The 24561-nt window shown below is 38.7% G+C and overlaps 2 protein-coding genes and 2 non-coding genes across 6 annotated transcripts in view; all 4 read right to left on the reverse strand.

Moving 5' to 3' along the window:
• Positions 1 to 24561, reverse strand: part of COX6B (Cytochrome c oxidase subunit 6B) — a 526203-nt gene that overhangs the window by 1150 nt on the left and 500492 nt on the right. The window contains exon 2 of the mRNA XM_067122658.1: positions 2783 to 2872. Within this exon, the coding sequence (XP_066978759.1) occupies positions 2783 to 2865 (83 nt within the window). The 5' untranslated portion in view covers positions 2866 to 2872. The remainder of the gene's footprint in view (positions 1 to 2782; positions 2873 to 24561) is intronic.
• Positions 8591 to 24561, reverse strand: part of LOC136849311 (reticulon-4-interacting protein 1 homolog, mitochondrial-like) — a 96510-nt gene continuing 80539 nt past the window's right edge. For 2 of the 3 annotated variants that reach the window (XM_067122655.1, XM_067122657.1), the window contains 2 exons: positions 17250 to 17375; positions 8791 to 9487 (listed from right to left, as the gene is read on the reverse strand). In XM_067122655.1, the coding sequence (XP_066978756.1) occupies positions 9380 to 9487; positions 17250 to 17375 (234 nt within the window). In that variant the 3' untranslated portion in view covers positions 8791 to 9379. Of the gene's footprint in view, positions 8734 to 8790; positions 9488 to 17249; positions 17376 to 24561 lie in introns of those variants that run through there. The other variant, XM_067122656.1, reaches the window with a different exon arrangement.
• On the reverse strand, positions 12633 to 12751 carry LOC136849344 (5S ribosomal RNA). Its single transcript, XR_010856298.1, has one exon. It is a non-coding gene; the product is annotated as a 5S ribosomal RNA (ribosomal RNA).
• On the reverse strand, positions 14216 to 14320 carry LOC136849343 (U6 spliceosomal RNA). The gene has a single exon (XR_010856297.1). It is a non-coding gene; the product is annotated as a U6 spliceosomal RNA (small nuclear RNA).

The raw sequence follows: 24561 nt of genomic DNA on the forward strand, positions 1-24561 counted from the left end.
AAACAGCACCAAAAGAGTCTCTCTCCACCACCTCCAGTATAAACTCCCACTCTGGTGTGAAAGCAGCAAGGAAGAAGTTTGCATAATCTGCCGGAGACAAAGGCAATTCCAGATCACTAGATAAGGGCATTAACCTACTCCAAACACAGCATGCTGTGACCATGGCAACAAACCCAGGAAGAGCCTTTGGACTCCCTATGATATTTTGCTCATGAACAAGTGAAATAAACTGAGAATTTTTCCTCCACCGCAGCCTGCAAGAAAAAAGGAAAAAGAGTGCTGGACAGCCCCACACCTACCTTGGAGGGTCTTCCCTCAACCAAGGAGGAGACCTGTCAGAACCCAGTTCTCAATTAAAACACTGCTAACAACCATCCCCCCAACCCCTTGGAGAAAGGAGGAGAGGAACAAGCCCTAGTGCTGCTCTTCCAACTCCCATCTCCCACCCAACCTGAACTACAAGATGTGGAAGATTTTAAAGAACTTCCTAAAAGAGAACTGATCAGACCAAGCATGTTCTGGTGAGTGCAAATGTCACAAGCAAAACAACAATGCAGGTTCTCCCCAATACATCTCGAGGAGAACCTTCCACGCTGCCTGTGCAAACCCAAAATGAGCACCAATAGTGATGGGCTGTGCAAACCCCACTGTGTGACCCCAAGGAGTTGCAGTAAGAAAATTCACTCTGCTCACTCATCCACCGCAATTGACTCACCATAGCTAGACCGAGAGAACAATATACAGGCAGTCCCTGGGTTATGCCGGACCTGACTTATGTTGTTCCGATCTTATGGCACTTTTCAAAATATTCATAAAAAAATTGGTTCCAGGTTTCGGTGGATGTTCTGAAGTTATGTCGTTTCAGTCTTATGGCACCATAAGCGACAAAAGACTGGAACTAGTTTCTGATGGTGTAGTTGATCAGACAATGACCTACTCTAGGTCGCTCAAGCAGTGTGGCAGTACCAAACAAAGGCCTCATTCGGGTGCTTGCATGTTCATCACCCTTTTTTTTTTTCCCCTCTCATTTTTATCTTTTTTAATACAGTACATTGTTCTGACTTTCATCACGCCTCAGAAACAGAGCTGTGACATAAGTCAGGTCTGTAGCAAACCCAACTTGCAGACCTGGTACATGACTAACGAGCAGGCCATGCAAACCCCTAAATGAAAGAAATGTGGAACCATGAGGAGCTGCTCTGCACACATGTCCACCATGATCATTTGAACATGGATGGACCCAAGGAGCAAGGTAACCTGTTCCAGCAGTAGTACACTTGATTTGCGGATGAGTACATGACTAGTGAGTGGATTGTGCAAACCCTTCTCTGTCAACCCCAAGAAGTCATGGCAAATCAGCCACTCCGCTCACCTGTCAACCACAAATCTCAGACAATGGATGGACCAAGAGCACAATACAGTATACCCTATTGCAAGTATTAACCTGGCCCACAGACCAGTTAAGCAACTAGTAAATGGGATGTGCAAATCCTTAAGCGGGTTGCGCAAACCCTTCTCTGTGTACTCCACAAGACATCAGTGAAAGGGGGTTGGCTCATGCAGTCAAATGACCAAAAAGCCTCAACACGATGAAAGCCCAAGAGCTCACTGCGAAACAAGATGGAAACAGACTGAGTATAAGTACTCACTGACAAGAACAGACTTCTAGTCTAAACAGGCTGGCACCATAGTGCTGACCATACCTTGGGAAAGCCGATCAATGGCACTGACCAGGTGCACCCAACCTCCCCTAGGGGATGAATGCATGGAAGAAGCCTATCAAGACTTTTTATGTGAGGACTAGACTTTCCCCTTCTTGATGCCCGCTATGTGGGGGAAAAAGAGCGAGTTCGAGGTGGAGGTGGACGACAATGAGGAAGAAGAGCGCTACTGGCTCTCTTACTCTTCCCTCCGCTGTCACTATCAGCCTCGTAGTGCAGGGCTGTTTGAGCCAGGAAGCAAAAACTAAGTCACACTAATCACAAAAAAATCTCCAGAAAAGACTAAAGCCCCTTTTCCAATGCAGCAGTCAGTAATGCCTGGACCACCAATCAACTACCTCAATAGATTGTGAAGACCTTCTTCCTCTCCAGGTTAAATTAGGAAGGCCATGACACACTACCTAATCCTTGGTAAACCTAACTTTCTCAGGACCTTCCATAATGACTAAGCTGTATGGATAACTGAAAAGTCAATAAGTTTTTATTAGCATATAAATTAGAGAACAACACAGCTACTGATGAACTCTTCATCAGAAGCTGCTATGTTCCCAGCAAATCCCAGACAACTTTTAGCACATCTATAACAGGAAGCTACCTTGCAACCAAGTTAATTACAGAAGTCAGGGTATCACCAGAGGCATAACCATCGACAAAGGCAATCATGCCTACATAGCAGTAACATTTTCATTGCAGAGTAAAACACAGCCATAATATATGTAATTAAACAAAAGAGAATGGGAATGTGAGAATATTCATAAACCATCCAGGTTCTACCAGGCAGTCAGGGCAGCAAAGGATACCATGTCCCTTCTTTACCACAGCAAAAAAAAAAAAAAAAAAAAAAAAAAAAAAAAAAAGTGCAATGGTCAGTAAACAAGGGTTAACCCCCAACTAACCCAGTTCTTCACCTGTTAACCACATTGTTACCAAGTTTCAAACAATTTTCAGCTTGCGATTCAAGATACTCCTAAATAAAAGGCTATGGTTTGTATTCTTGTGGAAACAAAAAAGCATAAAAATTGCAAATGATAGGCGCAAGACATGAGAGAGAGAGAGCATACCTAGTTTGGTTCTGGTTGGGGAACCTGGGGTCGAAGGGAGCGGTTTCGAGCTTTGGTTCGGAATCCATGATAGATACAGACATAGCTTTCCTGAAAAAAAAAAAAAAGCTAATCATATATGTAATACAAGAAATATCTTACCACAACGCACTGAACTTTTGCACATAGCATTTATATTTTACAACCTTATAGTTATTATTTTGTCAGAATATTTTCTTCACTTAACATTTCCCTCTACTGAAGTGATAACCCAAACTTCTAACATAATGGAAGGACAGCAATTTTATTCTCACTAGACTGGTCATACCATTAGGTTAATGAGGTTATGGGTGTTAGTGTCTTCAAGATTGCTAAAAAGGAATACTGAACTAGATAATCTGTTTGGGATAAATTTCTTTCATCTTTCTGAAATTAGCTGAAACCAATTATACCTGCCAGCAAAGTCTTCGATCACAAGAAGAACACTGTTGAAGAGGCAACGTGGGAAGTGCACTATTTTTAAGGCTAAGCAGTCCAAGAATGAACTTTAGTGAATATATGAAGTTGTGTACCAAGTGAAAGAAATCATTGCTTTATATAATGCCTTATCTATCCATACAGTGGCTCCTAACTTTGGGGTCTGTCCCTTCTGGTAAATAATGAAGAATGGCATATAACCTACACAATCTGGCAGCCCAGAGCCCTCTAAGCTATAATTCCATATAAAGTACTAAGTTGCCTATCCTAACCAGTATTTTGCAACAATCATTCAATTTCAAATAATGATTTACTTATTTGAATCCTGAGGTATATCTGCTGACTAAATAAATTCTAAAAATACATGTATATACCTGTACCTACTTATGCTATACATGTACAGGCCTATACCTATTTATGCTTACAAGGTATGTAAATACAAAATAAAATAAATTAAAAAATTTTTTAACACGTTTTCATTAAAATGAACTAAAAAGTAAAAAATAATTTTTTGAGACACCAGGATTTTCTTACAATTAATCACGTCTACAAAAATAAAAGTGTAGGCCCCAAACATGAAAGGAAATGTTACAAGAAAAGATACATTTCCTGTAGTATTTCCTTCCATGTTTAATGCGTCCACATTTTTATTTTTGTAGATATGATTAATTGCAAGAAAATCATGGTGTCTAAAATAATTATTTTTTACTTTTTTTTTAGTGAATTTTAATAAGGGTGCTGGGTACTGAACTACAATTTTTGAATAACATACAACAAATTTTAATGAGTCAATCTATATTTCTAAATAAGTAATATTCTACATAAGTAATATTTACTAAATAAGTAATATTTACTACATACTAATATCCTTTTTGTTGTTACATAAAATTTATTTGTGCTGTAGAAAAATTAATATTACTAAAGTGACAACAAATTGAAACGTTCTCACTTTCTCGAATACTTACAGACTTGTTTCATATCCACTTTCAGTATAAAGTGATGTACGTTACATAATACCCCACAATCTGTATAGCATAATTAACTAAATATGTTACATGTAATAGGATTCTCATTACCATAAATATTTGCCAAATGAAAATGGTAAATGGGGGAAAAAAAACTTAGTTAAGTCCCCATTTCAGTTTCTCAAGTCCAAATGCTTCTTTTTGTAAATACTGATGCTCAAAAACAAGAACAATAATCACACTATTTTATGCTACGAAGGAGGTATATATTGCATACGGTATAGGTATTAAAAAAAAACGATGATTTACATTGCAGATCAAACTGAAGCTGGCAGACAAGTGTATAGCTAAACACCGAGAAAATTATCACATTTTCTAAAAATACAAATTTACCTTTAAACCATAATCACAATTTGGACTTGAAAATAAATATGCATCTCCATAACAGGTGATGTGGTGGCAGATCTGAGCATGAGTTTTATACTAATCATGTTAAGGAGACAAGATCGTACCATAAAAACGACGTTAAATAATGGTTTAAAGCAAAGTAATACCTTACCAAGTCTTTGGGTATCCCAGTGGTAAAATACTAAGCAATTTAACCTAAGAAAAAGGAAAATGTACCTTAGCCTAGTAATTGCTACAGCTTGATCACTGGCAAATAAACTGCATAGGCTATGAGTGAAAATAACCATCAATCATGAATCTTTTCCTTCAGTTTAAAAGTGAGAAGGAACCTCAATGAGAATCCATACTTTTAGGGTCTGCAACTTGGGGTGGGCAGGGGGTGAGTTATGTACAAAGCAACATAGCCTAACGAGTCTGGGTTACATTTGGCAGTGGATGCTGATTAAGACGACATGGGCTGACCTAAGCAGACCTTAACTTCCTAACCTAATTTAGGGTGCTGTGCCTAACTTGGTTGGAGGGGTGCTTCTCCCCCCAGCCCCAGGTAACAATGAGTATCCCTGTCTCTCTACTCTGCATATTAACCCCGAGAGCGAATGCAGAGTAGGGGGCCTTGGGTAGACGTGAGAAATATTAAGCTTTCCTATACAAAATAACCTCAGTTTACCCCTAAAAATTAGGGGGGGGGGTGCCGAGCGTAAATTGCTATCGTCGTCTACGACTGGTTAACCAAACACGAAGTCTGGCTACGCTATCATTGGGCATTTCTAAAAATCTGGCTGCCTTCAAGTAATAAATATTTTATCTTTTGCGCTTATTATCTAATAAATAACACGACTTTAATACGACCCCATACCTAAATACGGACTCAACCCAAATGGGGGGCCAAGCCTAAATTGCTGCTATGGTCGTCGTCTACTATTGGTTAACCTCCTACTATTGCCCGTCTGAAAATCATGCTCCCTTATAGTAATAAGACTGTTATTTTCTGCATCCATTGCATACAATTTAATATATAACACGCGTAAAACACCAGTTCGCAGTAAATTACGGAGTCAACCTCAGCGTCCAAAAGGAGCAACGTACCCTACCGGCCGACATACTTTCCCCGAAGAAACGGAAAACCGAAACTCTTCACTTTTTACTTAAATGCTTAAGGTTTTTAACATTAAAATAAAATAATAAACACCTCACACACCTAATAAACGCAAGTCACGATTAATAAAACTGGTTAGAGTTAATCTAAAGCGGTAAATTGGGATGAGGACTTACTGACAACGGCACACAAGAACGAACTGCAATCAGCTGGGCCAGTGGAGACCTCTGGTGACGAAATATTGCAGGCGTTCAGGAGCTATTCTTATACAGAACGTTAAACTGTTTTCCGCCCAGTTGCGTTCTTTGCGACATATTTTATTCGTTTTCATTCGTAACATCGTAATTTACGAAGAAATTCACGATATTTTTAATTGTTTATTCAGGTAAAGAGTTAATGGATGAGTGAATGCTCCGTTTTTTAGCAACTAGAATAAAATTAAATCATAAGATATAATGAAGTTAAAATACATACAAAATGAACCTGCATTGTTTTATCAGCTCGTACCAGATTTATAGCGAAAAATGAGTAAATAAGCCATAAAATTTTATATTAAAATCATTTATAACTACTACAAAAATCTGATAAATGACCCTACATGAATTGGTTTCTGAATCAAAACCGCCTTATCTCGAGGTTAGGATTGTGAACGAAAACAATGATGCAAGTGCAAGAGACGCAGCGATTTGCGCCAGGTCTATTACCTTTTATAAAAAACGAAATATCATATTTGCATGATTTTCATATCTAAAAATCCATATTTATGTCATGAAAAGTAATTAAATCTATTTAGAAACAGAAAAAAATACATAATATACACGAAACACTAAATAAACAACATAGTGGGTTTGCGAATGACGTCTGCAGCAGTAACCCTATCGAATTTCTGACACTGGAGGACTAAAAGAACAGTGTATAAATAATATCCAAACCGCTGTGCACACACTAATATGCTAATATTTCTTATTACACTACAGGAATTAAGTTATTATGCTGGGATTAGTTAAATTAATAGGACTTGAGTTTTTGTTCAACAATTTAAGATGTGAGCCAACTACTGGAAACAAAACTTGGGAACATTATTCACAAAACGACAGTAACAAAAATGAAGAACAGGAATTAAAGACCTTGAATCAGATACATTATTTGTAGATTCAGGAGAGCAAGAAAATGGATTAAATCAGTAAGTGGTGGGATGATAAAATTAGGGGGTAAGCTAATAAAAAAAATGACTTGAGAAGATCGTGTACATTACATGATGCTGAATAATGTATTTCAGGGCAAAATGAGCAAAAAGCACTGGAATATGTTGTTTTTTACATAAATAAATGCAGAGAGAAAGGGTATTGAGAAAATAGGCCTGGGGACACATGAACCAAATGGAGAAATGATATCAAATTTGGAGGCTAAATGAGTAGGCAGTTCTGAATGATGTGAGAATGGAAGAGGTTGGTATAAATTCCAGAATGTTATTGGACCTGACTACTCACTGTGTGTGAATGATAACAAAGAGGTTGAGGAATTGAAGAGTACCTGCAGTGGGTGGAATGACAAGTAAGATACTGTAGTAAAATGGTAAAGCAGTGATTATGTCTGAATGAGGAAAAGGTCCAAGAGGAATGGGGGAGAAGAAGAATTTGGTTCCTTTATATATGGGTAAGGATGACAGAAGTGACTTTTAGTATGGAGGCACCCCAATAATGCTGTACTTGGTATGTCAAGAGTACATATCATGGGATTTTGACTGAGAAAGACATTCAACAAAAGGATTGACAGGGGAGGAGTGATGTGGGGTTAGATGAGAAATAGGACATGTGGATCAAGTGTTAGCAATGAAGCACTGGTATTAGAGGAATTATGGGAAGTGACAGATCTGTATGTGGAATATATGAACATGGGAAAAGCTTATGATAAAACTGCTAGTGGACAGTGAATTGTGTAGGGCTTTGAGGATGCATGATCAAGAAGGTAATGTGTTGAGAGCACTAAAAAGTAAGATAAAAGCGTAGTGTGTGCTAGAATACAGAATATGTAAATAGGAGAGTGAGTGGTTTAATGTACAATGATTTTGAAATGAAGGTATCATGTCATGATGGCTATTTATCATCAGCATGGATGGAGTGATGCAAGAAGTCTAAGAAAAATAATTAAGTTGCTGCATGAAGAATTTTCTTAAACTCTTGTTTCATTCCATGAGCCCTCCCAACATACACTATGTTTTTGGCAAAACCTTAATTCACAGATTGCTACTCTTATAGATGTTACTGCAACCGCATTAGTGAATGATTTCCAGCACTACAAAATGTCAAGATTTGGGTCATCAATTGTTTGAATGTGATCAATTGCTAGGCTGGTGTCTGTAACCTCTGACAATTATAACCTTGACAAGAGGCTGCATGAATGCAGTAGTGCAGGAAGGAAAATAAAACTTCAACAATTTCCTCTTCACATCATGCAGATTCAGAATGGCCAGGTGCATCATCCAACACTACTAGGACTTGAAATTCTAGCTATTTCTGGATAAAAAATTTCTTTGAGGATGAAACGCTGGTAATACCAATCTGAAAACTAAACATCTGTGACCCATGCTTTCTAATTGTGTTGCCAAAACCCTATGATTTTTTACTTTGTCTGTGAGCTTGGATACTGTAACCCTCTCTTCCTTATTGTGATACCAGAACAGAGGTACAAGATTTTTCAATTATCTTGAGATCTTAGACTATAGCTTAGTAAATAATGCCTGGCTTCATGATATGACTGGTTGAGTTGCCACATGGTTCCAACATTATTCTATTCTTACATATCCTAAAACATTTCGGCTTCCTTACATTTTTGCAGTAAATAATTTCAGAATTTTTTTCTAACTAATTTTTAACCTATTACCTTCATCTTCCTTTGACTGTCAACTGATGCAGTCTCCTTCAATAACAAATGATGACTGGGATACTCTGGAGGTCCAAGTGAAACTGTTCAAGTAGATAAGCTGCTTATCTTCAGTCAGTAATTTCTGGCACTAAATTCTCAACCTGTGCATTAATAAGAATGACAAATCACAACACGTTTTTGGTTATACAAACACGAAATTCATCAGCATTTTTATTTGAGCACATCAAAAATTATGATGTTAAACTATGATACAATTGTATGCAGCAATAACACCACATGTAAAATATAATGTTTTCTATATCGTTCCAAACAACTAAAAGTTCAAAATTGTATCTTCCCATTTTTGAACCAAATAACATTTGGGATTTCATGCAAAATGCAGAATTATATTTCTTGACAGTAAAGAGGAAAATCCAGTGTTCTATACTGTCTTACAAAATCACTCACCGTATTTGTAAAAATTACATACTTATCTCCTGATGCCAAAACTGACTTTACCTCAGAGCATAAAAGTAAGTACTGACTGAAAACATATCTGTTTTTACCACAAGAAATTATGTAATCCACCTCATGACAACTCTATTATGATGAATAATTCAGATGTCAGAACTATTAGTGGAAAATACTTTCAAAAAGAAGAAACAGTACCATCACTGGGATATGTTATGAAATTGCACAAAACTCAAGAAATAACTTGATAATACAATAAATACACATTTTGAGATGTGGACTGCATACCTGAGTTCTGTTATATGCCTGTACAATACTGTACTTCTGTATATTAGTCTAAGAAACTTTGATGACAATTTTTCCTCTAGTATGGCCATTCAATAAAGTCTCATATGCAGCAGGCACCTCTTCAAAGGGGAATACTTTGTCTATGACAGCTCGAATCTGAAAGGAAATTAACAAAATTTAAGTCAATTCTGAAAACAATTCAAATGCAAAGACTAACGCTATAATAAATAATTCAAAAGTTTTCAAATTCAATTCGCCTATCTGTATCCCTGTATCAAAATATGATATTTTAATGATAAAATAAAGTTTGTTCATACTTACCTGGCAGATATATATATAGCTGTATTCTCCGAAGGTCCGACAGAATTTCAAATTTCGCATGGCACACGCAGTGGCCGGTCAGGTGGTTAGTACCCATTCCCGCCGCTGGGAGGCGGTATCAGGAACCATTCCCATTTTCTATTCAGATTTTCTAACGCCACTGTCTCCTGAGGGGAGGAGGGAGGGCAATATGAATATATATATCTGCCAGGTAAGTATGAACAAACTTTATTTTATCATTAAAATATCATTTTGTTCATGAGACTTACCTGCCAGATATATATATAGCTGAATACCACCTTTGGAGGGGGGTAGAGACAGCCAAGAATTAGGAAAAAACCAAGTATTGGTAAAATTATTTTGGTTCCTTATCTGATAGCGTAGCTGACTGAGTGGTTACTGCCACTCTAGTCTGCTTCTGCTTTACTAGAGACCCCAGCGAGGTAGTGACCTATATAGCTGGCGACTTCTAGATGATCTGTCAACGGGGCGTGACCACAATGTGACTAGATCATAGACCATACAAAGAGGACAAAAGAGCATTACTAACCACCTAACCAACACCTAAAGCGTTAGTTTGCAAAGGATTGGGAAGACTGCCTCCAGTAGTCGACCCAACAACCACAAAAACACAATTAAAAAGGGGATAGGATCAGAGTTACCCCTGTCCCCAAGGTTGCTGAAGCAGCAATGTAAGGTCCCAGCGAAAAGCAATTTTCGTATGCTACCTAAACATCTTGCCAAGAGTGTGAGGCAAACACCGAATTGACTTCGCCAAAATGTGGCACTAAGAATGTCACTGAGTACCATATTTTTCTTGAACGCCATGGAGGTAGCAACTGCCCTCACCTCGTGAGCGTTAACTCTCAACAACTTGAAGTTGGAGTCGTCACAACTAGAGTGTGCGCCCTTAATGACGTCCTAATGAAGAATGCCAGTGCATTCTTCGACATAGGTTTAACTGGTTGCCTCACAGAACACCATAAAACATCCAAGGGACCACGAGTGTCCTGTGTTCTTTTAAGGTAGTACTTGAGAGCTCTAACTGGACATAGAACTCCCTCAGGTTCCTGTCCAATAAGGTCTGCTAAACCTTTAATTTCAAAGTGTCTAGGCCAAGGGTTAGAAGACCTATCATTCTTAGCCAAGAACTTAGGGCTTAAAGAATAGACAGCATTGTGTTCCTTGAAGCCCACATGACGGCCTCGAACTTCGCTCTCTCTCTTCCAGCCAGAGCCGCGAGGAATGCCGTTTTCGAGTAACATCCTTAAGAGATGCAGAGTGGAGAGGCTCAAAGGACTAAACATAAAAACTTGAGCATTACGTCCAAGTTCCAAGCAGGGGAAATTAGCTGAGGAACCTTGGACGTCTTGAAAGAGCTCGTAAGATCGTGGAGGTCCTTATTGTCAGACAAAGATAATCCTCTGTGTCTGAATACAATCGAAAGCATGCTCCGATAACGCTTGATAGTCGGAACTGCTATATCGAGTTTTTCTCTTAAGTAAAGGAGAAAATCCGCAACCTGGCTCACAGTGATAGAGGAAGAGGAAAAGCCCTTCTTTCTACACCAACCTTTGAAGGTTGCTCACTTCGCTAGATATATCCTTTAGATGAAGAACTTCTGGCTCTAGCGATGGCCCATGCCACCTGGCCAGAAAAACCCCTTCGCTCTGACCAAGTTTCGATAGTCTGAAAGCAGTCAGGTTCAGAGCGGGGAGATTCAAAGATATCTCGTGAAGTGGGTTTGTATGAGCAGGTCTGCTCTCATAGGAAGGGTCCTCGGAACGCCTACCAACCAGAAGAGAAACTCCGAGAACCAGTGGTTCAAGGCCAAAACGAGGGGATGAGTCATCCTCGTCCCTTGTGAGGCCGCGAACTTGCGTATGACTTCTCCCAGAATTTAGAACGGGAAAAAGGCGTAAACATCTATTCCCGTCCAATCCCAGGGAAGAGCAACTATCGCAACTGCCCCAGGGTCGAGTACAGATGAGCTTTATAGAGGAGCCTCGCTGTTCTTGAGGTCGTGAAAAATCCACAAGATGGCGACCCCAAAATTTCCAAAATCTTGGCAAACCTCCTGATGAAGGGTCCATTCCTTCGGCAGGAGTTGATGGCGCCAACAGAGCAGGTCTGCTCGAACATTTTCGACCCCTGCAACAAAACTTGTGAGAATCGAAATGTTGCGAGCATAGGCTCAAAGAATAATCTCTCTTGCAAGGCTGAACAGGGAACAAGTAGTATTGTCCGAGTTTGCTAGAACTACACGATTGCAAACTTGGACCTCAAGAATTGGCGAGCTAAAAGATAGCCGCCAAATCTTTGAAGTCGATGTGCAAGGACACCTGTTCCTCTCTCCGGGTTCCTAACACTTCCTCTCCTCTAGTGTTGCCCCAACCTGTTGACGACCCGTCGGAAAACAACACTAGGTTGGGGTTCAGAAGCTTGAGGAGATCCCTTCTGCAATTTCGTTGGATCGAGCCACCACCCCAGATCCTCTTTATATAAAGAAGAATTCTCAATTCCTCTTTCAAGTCTTCCTTGCTTTGCCAGTTCTCCAACAAAAAGAACTGAAGAGGCCTGAGATGCAGACTCCCCAGAAAACAAACTTCTCCAGCGAGGAAATGGTCCCCAGCAGACTCATTCCTTCCTTCACCTAGCATGTTTCCTTTTCCAAGAAGGCCGAGACTTTTCCGTACATAGAAGTTGCCGTTCTTGCGACGGAGACGCTATAAAAGCCGCTGAATAGATCTGAATTCCCAGACACAATGGACAGTGAGGGGATCAGCTGCGACTTCTCCACAGACCAGAAGTCCCAGGGACTTCACGAGTTGCAGAGTCAACTGAAGGTCCTCCAGATACCTTCGCCGACGACGCTCGAATCAACCAGTCGTCCAAGTAGAGTGAGATCTTGACGTGCGACAGATGCAACTGCATCGCAACGTTTTTCATGAGACGTAAACACCCTCGGAGCAAAATGTGACGCCAACAGCATCTGGTGTTCCCAGGCGGTCAACCATCCAAGTACTGACCAGACCCAACGTTGCTTAACTTCGCTGATCGGACGAGAAGCGGTGTTTTCAACGTGGTATGGCCGTTGTGCAGAGTCCAAAGCAGAGAGCCCTGAACTGGTACGCCTAGTCCCCAAGACAACCTGAGATACTTCACCGAACGTGGATGAATTGGGGCGTGAAGATAAGTATCTTGGAGATCCAAAGATACCATCCAATCCCCGGGATGAAGGGCTCCTAGTATTGACTGCGAGGGCTCCATCTTGAACTTTTCCTTCCGGACCAAGTTGTTCGACCTGTTGACGTCCAAGACGGGTCTCCAGCCTACTGAAAGATTTAGGGACTAGAAACAATCTGTAGTAAAATCCCGGGAACACCGAGTCAAGACCTGTTCCACTGCTCTCCGCTCGAACATCTGTTCGAGCAGGTCAAACAATTTTCTGTTTGACAGGAAGGCAGTTGGGAAACAAAAAACAAAAGAGGAGGAGACAGGAAGGGAATCAAATAACCTCTCTCTAACAGTAGGAGGGACCAAACGTCTGCCCCTCACTCTTTCCAGGCTTGTGCAAAATGAAGCCTGGTTGCAAAGGAGTCTGGAGATGAAAGGAGTCACTTGCTACCTCTCTTGAAGTGACATTCCTTCGGGAAAAAACTCTCTCTCGTGGTGCGGGTCTCATGTTGCTTCCCATGGAAGCCCCTTTGTTAGGCAAACATTTAGCTTTCGTTTACTTTTTGTATCATTGAGATCGGTGCAAAGCGTTATGAAGGAGATGCAGTTTGAATGTCGATAACTTTAGTTTTGAGAAAAACGATATTTTTGCTTCTCTGTGTATTTATTTGCTTGCCGTTACACAGTTTGATGTTTTATGACATAATGAAAAGTCAAAAAAATAGACCTGCAAAGTAATATAACTTCGCTAAATGAAGCTAAATGTCAAAAAACACGGCTGAGGTTGGCTCAAGCGCTGCTACTGACTGACTGCCACTGACTGCCCTGCGGCATTCCTGTCTTTCGCTGATGCGTACTATGTCCACAGGGTTGCCATAGATCGCATTAGATATTATTTCATAGCTAAACGGAAATTACCACCGATATACTGACAATATCATTACATTATATGAAAAATGTAATTTGACTATGATAGGTTACTGTTTTGTTTATAACTCCTAACTGTGGCGAACTTTTAAATAAAACTTTCTGAGAAGATAGTCAGGATATGTATGATGCCATAAATAAAATATCCCAGAAAATTTGATTTCCGATTTTTTTGTCAAACGCTCCCCTTAAGACAAAGACAACTGCGAAGGTGGAGAGAAAGGAGCCGAAGGTTGAAAAGTCTCAGGAAACAGATCCTTAAGAAAAAGCCAGAGTCTGATAATCAGAGGAAGAAGAAGACGAAAGAAGTTTCTCTTCATACAAAGGCTGTGACGAAAGAGGATGTTCTTCCGCAGCTGGCGGGTCTTGGAGTGAGTGGTGAAAGTAGTTCGATTCGCCGATCGTAGCGGAACTCCCGCGAACGAAGAAGTCACAACTAGAGTACGTATAGTAAACATAAAAAATGTGGAACGCTTCACGATTAGCGTGTCATCCTTGCGCAAGAGCCATGCTAATCTTCTCTGTATCGTTCCAATTGAGAATATGTACTGCCGAAGCAAGTACTAGCTAAATTAAGGACATCAGATGTTGAAGCGGGTAGTTGTGCGACATGATAAACAACTGGAGCGGTGTCAACACAAGACTTGAAGCTATACGGCGGCAGCGCGGGGCGTCATGGCGTGACGCGCGAGAGGCTCCGTGGCAGTACTAGGAGAGTGTCACAGCGTGGCGCGCGCGGCGTCATGGCTAGGCACGCCGCCGAGCGCCAAGGTGAGGCGCCATTGTGAAGCGTGAGAAGCGCACGAAGAGCAAGACGCGCTCCTGGCGCGAGACAAGAGAAAAGGCCAACACCTCAACTCGGGAAGACGAATAGGAAGCCACTAAACACTCTCTCTAGACGACAGACGCTCTGTATCGTTCGAAGCAGGAGACGAAGGTGAAAGTCTGTACCTCTTAACAGGCAGATTCGAATCTTGAAAGGTTCATGAGAGCATCCAGCTGTTGTTGCAAACCCAACAAAATCTTACGCGTTGGAGAAGCCACTCTCTCAGAGAAGGGCTGAACCTGAGAGAAGGAAAGGGGCGAGAGACGTATACTTCCTTCCACAGGGAAGAAGCTCTAGCCCTTGCCTTAGCGCGACAAGGGGGTCGAGTAGCGTGATCATTCGAAAAACACTTTATTCTCTTCTGCAGAGGAATATCCACGCAACTTTCGGGGAAGAGTACAAACGTCTAGAGGAAGAGGACGTGAAGCGTCCTCTCCTCTAAGCTTCTCTTAAGAGGGCGAGAGTCCAACCGAGAGCTCCAACCCCGAGGCGGGAGGACGTGTCGGAGGACGAGAGCAATCCTTCAGGATGCGTGCCTGAGCACGATCCCTGGCAGCCTGGGTGAGCGTCATCAGGACCTGCCGAAGGGACGCCAGATCGGTGGGAAGCCCCGTAACCCTCATGCGGCTTTCGACATGCCCCCTCCCTGGTCCTGGGAGTTCGACAGAGGTCCAGGCCTAGAGGCATTATAGGGCCGATCTGACGCCCCTCCACAACACTAGGGGCACTAGCACTAACACTATGCGTTTGAATTGCATTCACTTTAGTTTCAAGAGCACGCATTGACTCCACACGAGCCAGGGAATTACCTTCTGCAGCAACAAACTACAGGGTTAGTACTAAAAATTTACTACAGGGTTACTAGAAGGAGAAAACCTGACTGTCCATCTAAGGATGCACTCTAGGAGGAAGATTCCTCAGCCTATGACGCTCCAATTTAAGCATATAGGCTTCATATTTCTTCCACTCACCCTCAGACAATCCCACACATTCATTACCGATTATATAGAGCATTGAACACCCTTACATATCATACATAAAGAGTGAGGAACTATCAAAGTCTTCGATAGCCTCACCTTACATTCACCAAGCTACAGACTCGATAGCTAGAGGTAAGACATCTTAATTATAAGAAAAGTCAAAAGCAAAATCAAAACGGTCTACAAAGAGCGTATGCCAAGTCACAGATCCAGTCGAATACCAAAAACAACCAAAATACTTAAGTGACAACAAATTTCGAAATCCAAATGGCGGAGGAACTGACAACAGGTGTTGACAGTCCGGCGACAGAGAAAATCTGAATAGAAAATGGGAATGGTTCCTGATACCCGCCTCCCAGCGGCGGGAATGGGTACTAACCACCTGACCGGCCACTGCGTGTGCCGCGAAATTTGAAATTCTGTCGGACCTTCGGAGAATACAGCTATATATATATCTGGCAGGTAAGTCTCATGAACAAAACAAAATTTACTGATTTTAAAATGTTACTGATATACTGGAATATACTTTAACTTTACTGTAAACGGTCTTGTCATTTAAGTAAAACATCAAATTTCCTAATAATCCTTAGATTAAGCAATCAATATATTAAAACAAAAGTAATAACAAATCTTTTCTCACACTGAACATGTGAATTGCAGCATAAGTTTGCTCTTATAGCCCATTGCTCAGGAAATTTGGATAAGTCCCATTTACAAATAAATACAGGGTATCCACAACAGTCCTAGTCTTTAGGGTTGCTGCTCTCTAATGGCTCCATAAGGGGCTGTGAGTTGGTGGTTTAGAGGTATTCAAGCTAGGGGGTCAGCAGAAATTCAAACAACATTAGTTTAATGACAATTATTGGGGCTCCTTTACTGTCCACATCTATCGGGCCAACTTATCTGTATTCTCAGTTCAAAATCCATGCAACACTGGTATTCATGGGTATTACAAAGATTAGACACATTAAATCTATGAGTATGCTCTTCTTTTATGAAAGAAACAATTTAATAATAACAAAATAACACCTGCTAAACTCATGTTATGAATGTACTGATACTGTAACAAATTTGCTATCAAGGCATGACCAAATTAGCAAACAAAAATCACAGAGCTAAGAAATTTATCATCAATCACACTCAAACAAAAAAGAAAATTATGTAAGATACCAGCAACCACCCTATGATCAATTGGATGAGATCATGCACAATATTACATAATTACAAATACAAGTCCACAACTCAAGCTAAGATAGTATCTGTTCAATGTATACAAAAGACAATGGTTCCCCACCCTCTGGGGAATAACTCCATTACTCTTGGATACATGCACAACCACCAATAGTTACACACAACCAAGCTATGGTCAACAGAAAATCACAACTGGGGAAAAGTACAGAGGAATCAAACAATGAACATCTGTACTTTGTGTACCAACAGCTTGATACACACATACCCAAAAGCAATTGTGGCTGAAAACACAATGGCATGGGTATGCTACGACAGGTCAAGGCAACATGCCCAAGCCTACCTGCTTTATCCTTTTGTCAGTTAATACAAAAACAACACACACAATGCAAAGCAGATACTCCCCTTATGAAAAGCGAGATTTGTATCCCAGTAGGAACAAACACTTCCTGAATGGCATTCAAATTATAGAAGAATGATACATATAAAAATACTTTACCTTGTTAGTCTTCAGCAAAGAAGCAATATGTTTCAGAGCCCATGGGTTTGGCATATAAAAAGCCCACTTGTACGCTCTTCCTTCTGTTAGGATTGTTGCATTTTTGCAAACTACTTGTCTCAGGCTCTGTAAAAATAAAATGATAAAAAATTATTAAAATTTGGCAGAACTCTAGATCTGGATAGGGGATTTCTTTGGGGGGATGGGGGAACTACTCAGTTAATTTAGGTTTCAGGTCTCTGAATACATTTTTGTATCCAACAAGGATTCTCGGAGGCTTCTGTAACTGAAATGGGTTTTCTTTAGAACCTATCATTACCAGTCTGTCGCTCAGACAAGGAGTTAGTTAGTTAGTTATAAATGATTTGTTTAACCAGACCTCTGAACTCTTTTAGGGTTCTTCTTGGGCTGGGAAAAGAATGGGGGAAAGAGTACATAAAAAAATTAAGTAGTTAACTAAATAAATAAATAATAAAAAAGGGGGGGAATTAGAAAAATCGAGAAAAAAATAGAAAAAAAAGGGGGGAAGATTATATTTTACTTATCAATTTAATTTTGTTTAGGAAGAGAATGATATTATTAATTGAAAAGTTATTACCTTCTGCTAGAATATCCTTTATTGATTTATTCTGTAAATAAGTCTTTCTTTCATGATGCCATCTGGGACAGTCAATCAAGATGTGTTTGATTGTTACTGGGATGTTACATCTTTCACAAGTTATTGGGTTTGTGTGCAGAGTTGACATCAGATGACCATGTGTGAGTCTGGAGTGTCCTTTTCTGAATCTTGTTAAAATAACCTCATTGATTCTTTGCTTTTGGGTAGAAGAATGCCACTTTTTAACTTCGTTCTTAATTTGTTTTAGTTTGTTTTGTGGGGTATATTTGTCCAATCATTTTGCCAATCCCTATAAATTAAGGGTTTAACTGATGCTAGCCAGTCTGATATGGGGCTTTCATAGTAGTTGGGGGATTGTACAAGCCAATTTTGCAGCTTTATCTGCTTTCTCATTACCCTCAATGCCTACATGGGCTGGGATCCAACAAATTTGAATTTGAAGGCCGTTTGTAATTAACTGATGTATTTCCCGTTGTATATTTTGGACAAGGTGATTATTTGATTTAAATGATCCTATTGCTTCAATTGCAATTCTTGAGTGGCTCAATATGAGTGCTGAAGGAATTCCTTTTTTTATAATCTTGAGAGCCAATTGTATGGCTGTTAATTCTGCTGTAAATACTGATGATATTAGAGGAAGGCCCATTTGGATAGTTTTATTACTTGAATAGGCTGATGAGCCCACTCCAGCTTCATTTTTGGATCCATCTGTGTAGATTATGAAGGGATTACCCTTCCGTCTTATGTGTTCCATGGCATGTTGATGGTACATTTCTGTGTTGGACATATATTTCTTTGAAAGATATGATAAATATGTGCATATTTTTGCCCTTTTTAGTGTCTATGGTGTGACCAGATTTATTTCTTGGGTAAATTTGGGTATCATGTTATGTAAATTCAATAGATGATTAGTTTTTTTAGTAAATGAGTTTTGATTTGGGTTATTATTTGTATTTTGATTGAGAAATTTATTTGATGCAGGAGATGTGCCTGCTTGAAGGATAACCTCTTCTTAAAGTAATTAGATCTCTGTAATATTTTAGAGGCAGCTAGCCTGCCTCTGCTAGGATAGAGACAGTTGGAGATGAGCGGAAAGGCTCCTGTACATATATACTCCCTCATGATGTAAAGCATCTAGAGATTTTAAAGCTGTTTCTGAGGCAGTTGAATAAATTGGACAGCTATAATTTATAATTGATAGTACTGTTGCATTGTATAACATTAACATTGTGTCTCGTCCTGCACCCCATTTGGTGTGTGAGATTTTCTTTAATAAAGTAAGGGCTTTAGATCCTTTGGCTTTGATATATTTGACATGATCTTTCCAATTTAAATGTTGGTCAAAAATTATACCCAAATATTTAACACTATTGCACATGTTTATCTCTTCATCATAAAGATACAACTTAATGGTTTGTTGTTTCAACCATCTTTTGTCTTTGTAGAAGACAATGCCATTTGTTTTATTTATCGACAACTTGAAGCCCTAAATGAATTGGTCCAAGTGGTTATATTTTTTTGTTGCTATATTAAGTATTCTTTGAGAATAACTTGAATAATAAATTACAAAATCATCCACATACAAACTATTTTGTACACCCTCAGGCAGGTTCATAGTAATGTCATCTATTGCCAGGGCAAATAAGATGCAGCTCAAAACACTGCCTTGGGGGATACCCTCCTCTTATACATGCAATTTGAATATGTATTTTCTATGCGTGCCTTTGAAATGTACGATTTGTTAGAAAATTATTGATAAATATTGAAGGTGACCTCGAATATTCGACCTGTGGAGTTTGTGCATAATATTGTATCTCCATGTGGTATCATGCTTTTTCTATATCAAAGAAAAAATAGCCACTGTCAGCTTTTTTCTTTTCAAATCCTTTTAATATGATCTTCTATTTGAGTTAACGGGTCTAGTGTAGATCTACCAGCTATTGATCCCGATTGGGTAGGTGATAAAATTGAGTGTTTTGTTATGACACTTGTTAATCTCAAACTAACCATTTTCTCTTAACAGTTTGCACAAGCAACTTGTTAGAGATATTGGCCTATAATTAGTGGGGTTGCTAGGGTCTTTTTCTGGTTTACTGATGGGTATGATTATTGCATGTCTCCACTTAGTTGGGAAGACATGCATTAGCCATATTATTATATAATTTTAATAAGAATTCTTTAGCTAGTGAGCTAAATTCTGGATCATTTCAAAAGAAATCATATCATGACCCGTAGCTGATGATCAGCATGATTTTAGGGCAAAAGTAAGTTCATTCATATTGAATTCTTGGTTATAATCAAGGTCCTCACCAGTTTCAAAATTAAGTGTATGATTTATTTTTTGTTCTAATTCTTTTGAAGTGTTCATCTAAATTAGAATAAGCACTAATATCTTCTATATGTTTGGCTAATATATTTGAAATATCTTGTAGGTTATGATTTAGTTTGCCATTATATAGTATTGGGCTTCTAGGTGGTCTTACATGTTTACCATTGATTTGACGGATTTTGTGCCATATTTCCTTAATTGAAGTATTTGGTGACAATTCCGATATATAATTTTTCCATGACTGAGCTTTTTCGAATATTATTGTTTTTCGAAATTTTGCATTATATTTATTGTAAAGTGGTTTAATGTGATCAATAGTTATACTTATAACTATTATCTTGTTTAGTTTGTTTATATTACAAGGACCTTTATTAAGGGTGTTTAATCTGGACTTTAGTCTACTCAAATTACGTGCCAGTGTGTGTTTGGTTCGATTTAAGAGAGATAAATTATTAGACCACCATGGAACGGGGGATATATTAGGGGTTGAAGAAGTTTTGGGGATGCATTTATCTCATGCACTGATTACAAAACTGGAAAAAGAAATCATTTGTGACATTATTGTTTTGATTTAATGGGAAGGAGGGATATTTCTAGTTTGTAAATTGTATTTATCCCAGTCAGCTTTCAGTAAGTTATATTTTATGGGAAATGATTGTTTTTGGTTGTTCAAATAATTCAAAACAATTGGAAAGTGATCACTAGTATATGAGTCGTCTAGGACATTCCATTCCAGTCTTTCAATTAATTCCAGCGAGCATAATGAAATATCTATTGAGGAGAAGGTTAAATGAGTTTTTGAGAAGTACGTTGGTGAATCACTTTCATTCAGGCAATGTAAATTCTGAACATTTATGCAATTCTCAATGTTTGAGCCGGCCAAGTTACTAGCATGTGCGCTGTCCCACAATGGATTATGGGCATTAAAGTCGCCTACTATTAGTAGGGGGCCATTTACATTATTTACTATTTGTGGTAAATCACTAAAGTTTGAGTTAAAATTTGGCTGATTATATAGATTTATTATAGAGATGATTTGATTGTCTGGCATATGCAATTTGATTGCAGTTATTTGATATGACAGTGATGTAATATTTAGGGGTTCATAAGTTGAATCGTTATGAACATATATAGCTGTTCCTAGCTTGCCATCCACTATTGGTGAGTGGCAGGCTAATTTATAGTTTCTAAAGTCCTTAGGAGTTGTACCAATATGCTGTAGACATATGCAAACAGGTTTATGTTCCTTTAGTATTCTCTGGATTTCACCTAGCCGAAGCTGAGTAGAAAATCCATTCATGTTCCACTGAATTATTTTATTGGTCATTGTTTGGGGGGATTGACGTTAGATTTTGTAAGTTAATTGATGATTTAGCTACATCCCATAACATTTTAAGGGAGTTTGTGTTGCTTTGTGGTTTCTTTGCAGCTAGGTTTGATTGCTGAATATTTGATGCATTGATCGGTTCTTCTTCATATTTCCTTATTAAGAAATCTATTTGAGTTTTGATCATGTTTTTCTTTAGTTTTAAGGATTCTGAGCATAGTTCGCCATCTTGATGGAATGTTAAAGGGCATTTTCGAACCTAGTAAAGTTATTTATGAAATTTCAGGTTATATTTTCATTTTTGTTAGGTAAACGATTGTACGTAATGATGAAACACTCTTGACATCCGCAAGATAAATCATGTTCCGAGTGTTGAAGGAATGGTTCTAATCTCTGGGTCCCATCTATGATCCCATTACTGGATGTTGTAATATTTTTGTTAGGAATTTCTGGTATAGGCATACTGGATCTCCGATGTGCTGGTACAAAATTTTGATTTGAATTTTTAGGTTTATTATTATTACTATTCTTTGGTCTTGTTGAGGTTGATTTGATGTGGTTGTAATTTGATTAATTTTATGGGTTTTTGGTTCTTCAGTGGGATGTTTAATTGAAAGTTTCTGCATTGATTTCGGTGATGAGAGTGCAGAAGAGTTAGTTGATTTATCCATATTTGGGCAATCGTTATTTATATTTGTCTTGGATTGTGGAACACTATGGATTTCCACTTGTGATGCAGTTAATGTAATCTGTTTCTGATTAATGGGTGAGACTGGGATTTTGCTAGATCGATCTGTGAATGGAATGTTAGGTTTTTTTCCCTTAGGGGGGAGTTCTGTCAATTACTTTCCTTTTTTTATTATGGTTATTTTTGTCAATTAAGTTTTCTGTGGATGATGTTAATGCATTATGAGTTTCCAGATCTGTTGATTTTTCCATATCATTGGAATTCGTTTCTGAACGATTAACTTCGCTTGTTACTGGGAGGCCTGTTGCAACTGTACTCTTGGGCTTTTATGAATAGTAGAGGAGGGGAGAGGTGTGTCACATCTATTCTGTGTTGAGATTCTTTATGTTTATTATGAGTTGTTACAATATTTGAATATGAATGGAGTTTGCTGGGTCATTGATTCCTCTCACCTTCAGTTCGAGTTTGGCTTTGTTAACGGGCATACCAGTTCTGTCCATTAACATTTGTAATTCTGTATAATATTGATGAAATATACAGTCTTTAGATTTAGCATGATGATTTAATTTGCAATTTACACATTTGAAGGTTTTTGTTTTCCAATTTGTTGTGTGGTTTCAGAACATACAGCGCATATAGCGTTATTTCTACATCTCTTGGTTGAATGGCCATATTTTTTGACAGTTAGAGCATTGGATAGGTTTAGGGACAAAGGGGCGAACCTCTCTATTCAGTCCCAGAATTTTTATTTTTCGTGGTAGTTCCGGTATGTAAATTTTATTTTGACTATTTTAATATGTTTATTTGCATCCCTTCTACTTGGGACAGCATATAATTCCAAGTCATGTATGTTATTGTATCTTAGTTTAAGGGAATCAATTAAGATTTGTTTTGATGGTAGCTCTTTTTCATCATTGTCTGGGAGCATTACTGTGCCTTGTGTATAATTAAGTGTTTCATGGCTGGTTACTGTTACTTTTATTTCATTTATGTTGGTTATTTGTAGAAAGGTTGTTGATTGGGCTTTGGTTGTTGTTTGTATTAGCCATTCATTGTTTTTGATATGTCTACATTCCATGTCTTGTATGGGGTGTATATTTAATAATTTGTTCTCTAAAATGGCTGGTGAGATCTGTTTTTCTGCTTTTAATATTAAAAATCTGGACCAATTGTCTGGTCCAAAAATATGTTCAAAATGAACTAGTGTTGGATTTAGTCGATGGTTATTTTTTTAATTTTTTCACATTCATCGGTGATGAGCTGTCTTGTGTTGATGGGGTTTTAGGGGGATTACTTGTTTCTATTTTAGAGTTATTGTCCTTTATGTATGGTTCCAGTGTTACAATACTGGAGTTTACCAATTTGTTATTGTTTCTTTTTGACTTTCTAGACTCTTCGAGTCTTTAGGAATTGATATTATACTTCGAACAGGATGTTCCGTTGTAGCATTTCTATCTATGTTAAGGAGATTCGGGAGTGACGTTCCATTAGTCATCGAATGTGCCAGAATTTTACCATCATGGGGTCCAGGGGTACTAATATCCTCAAGACTACTTTGCATAAAAGATATATATAAAAAAAAAAAATAATAAATCTTGAAAAGATATCATTGGCTTTTTATGAAGTTGGATGTTCCACTAATGGCACAAGTGGGAACTGACTCCCAAATGTCCGCGTCCCTACCCTACCCCAAAAGGGGGATGGCACATCATGATTAGTATGGCCCAAGTGTAAGCAAAACCGCTTGCTAGGATTGAGTGTATTGTAATAATACAGTCATCCCCATCCTAATCACAATATGGGCTAACCGGACAGAAAGCTGAGAGTCCTATTCTAGAACCAGGCCCCTGGAATCTGTGGTCCAGCTCCACAGAATAGTTCCGCCTGAAAACCAGGTCCGAACATTATCAGGTAGATGATGATGGTTCTACCACAGTTCCCACTATTTAGCTTCAGATTCAACTTCACTCCATACCATGATATGTTTTCCTATTTATTAATTTTGGTAATTTTGAAAAAGTGGAAAATCCACGAAATTATTCCTAAAGCGTATTTATATATATGTGGACACTTGGGATCAAACTTAGGAAAATAGATCCCTAGGTTGAGAGCCCCCTCACCACGTCAAGGTGGTCCCAATTTGAGGGGGCAGACAAGGAGTTGAGAAGGTATAGTGAAAAAATGAAAAAAGTCAATGTAAAGCAAAAATGTGAACTTCAAAAAAAAAAAAAGCAGCAGCAATAACTAAGCATACTATTCTTTGGAATCATGGTGGACCTTTATTTTATTAGCCTGTGAATGGAATACCATGAGTTAAAAAATATTTATATGATGCAAATAGTTATTGCC

This window comes from Macrobrachium rosenbergii, chromosome 20, assembly GCF_040412425.1.
Source record: "Macrobrachium rosenbergii isolate ZJJX-2024 chromosome 20, ASM4041242v1, whole genome shotgun sequence".
Classification (NCBI taxonomy): domain Eukaryota; kingdom Metazoa; phylum Arthropoda; class Malacostraca; order Decapoda; family Palaemonidae; genus Macrobrachium; species Macrobrachium rosenbergii.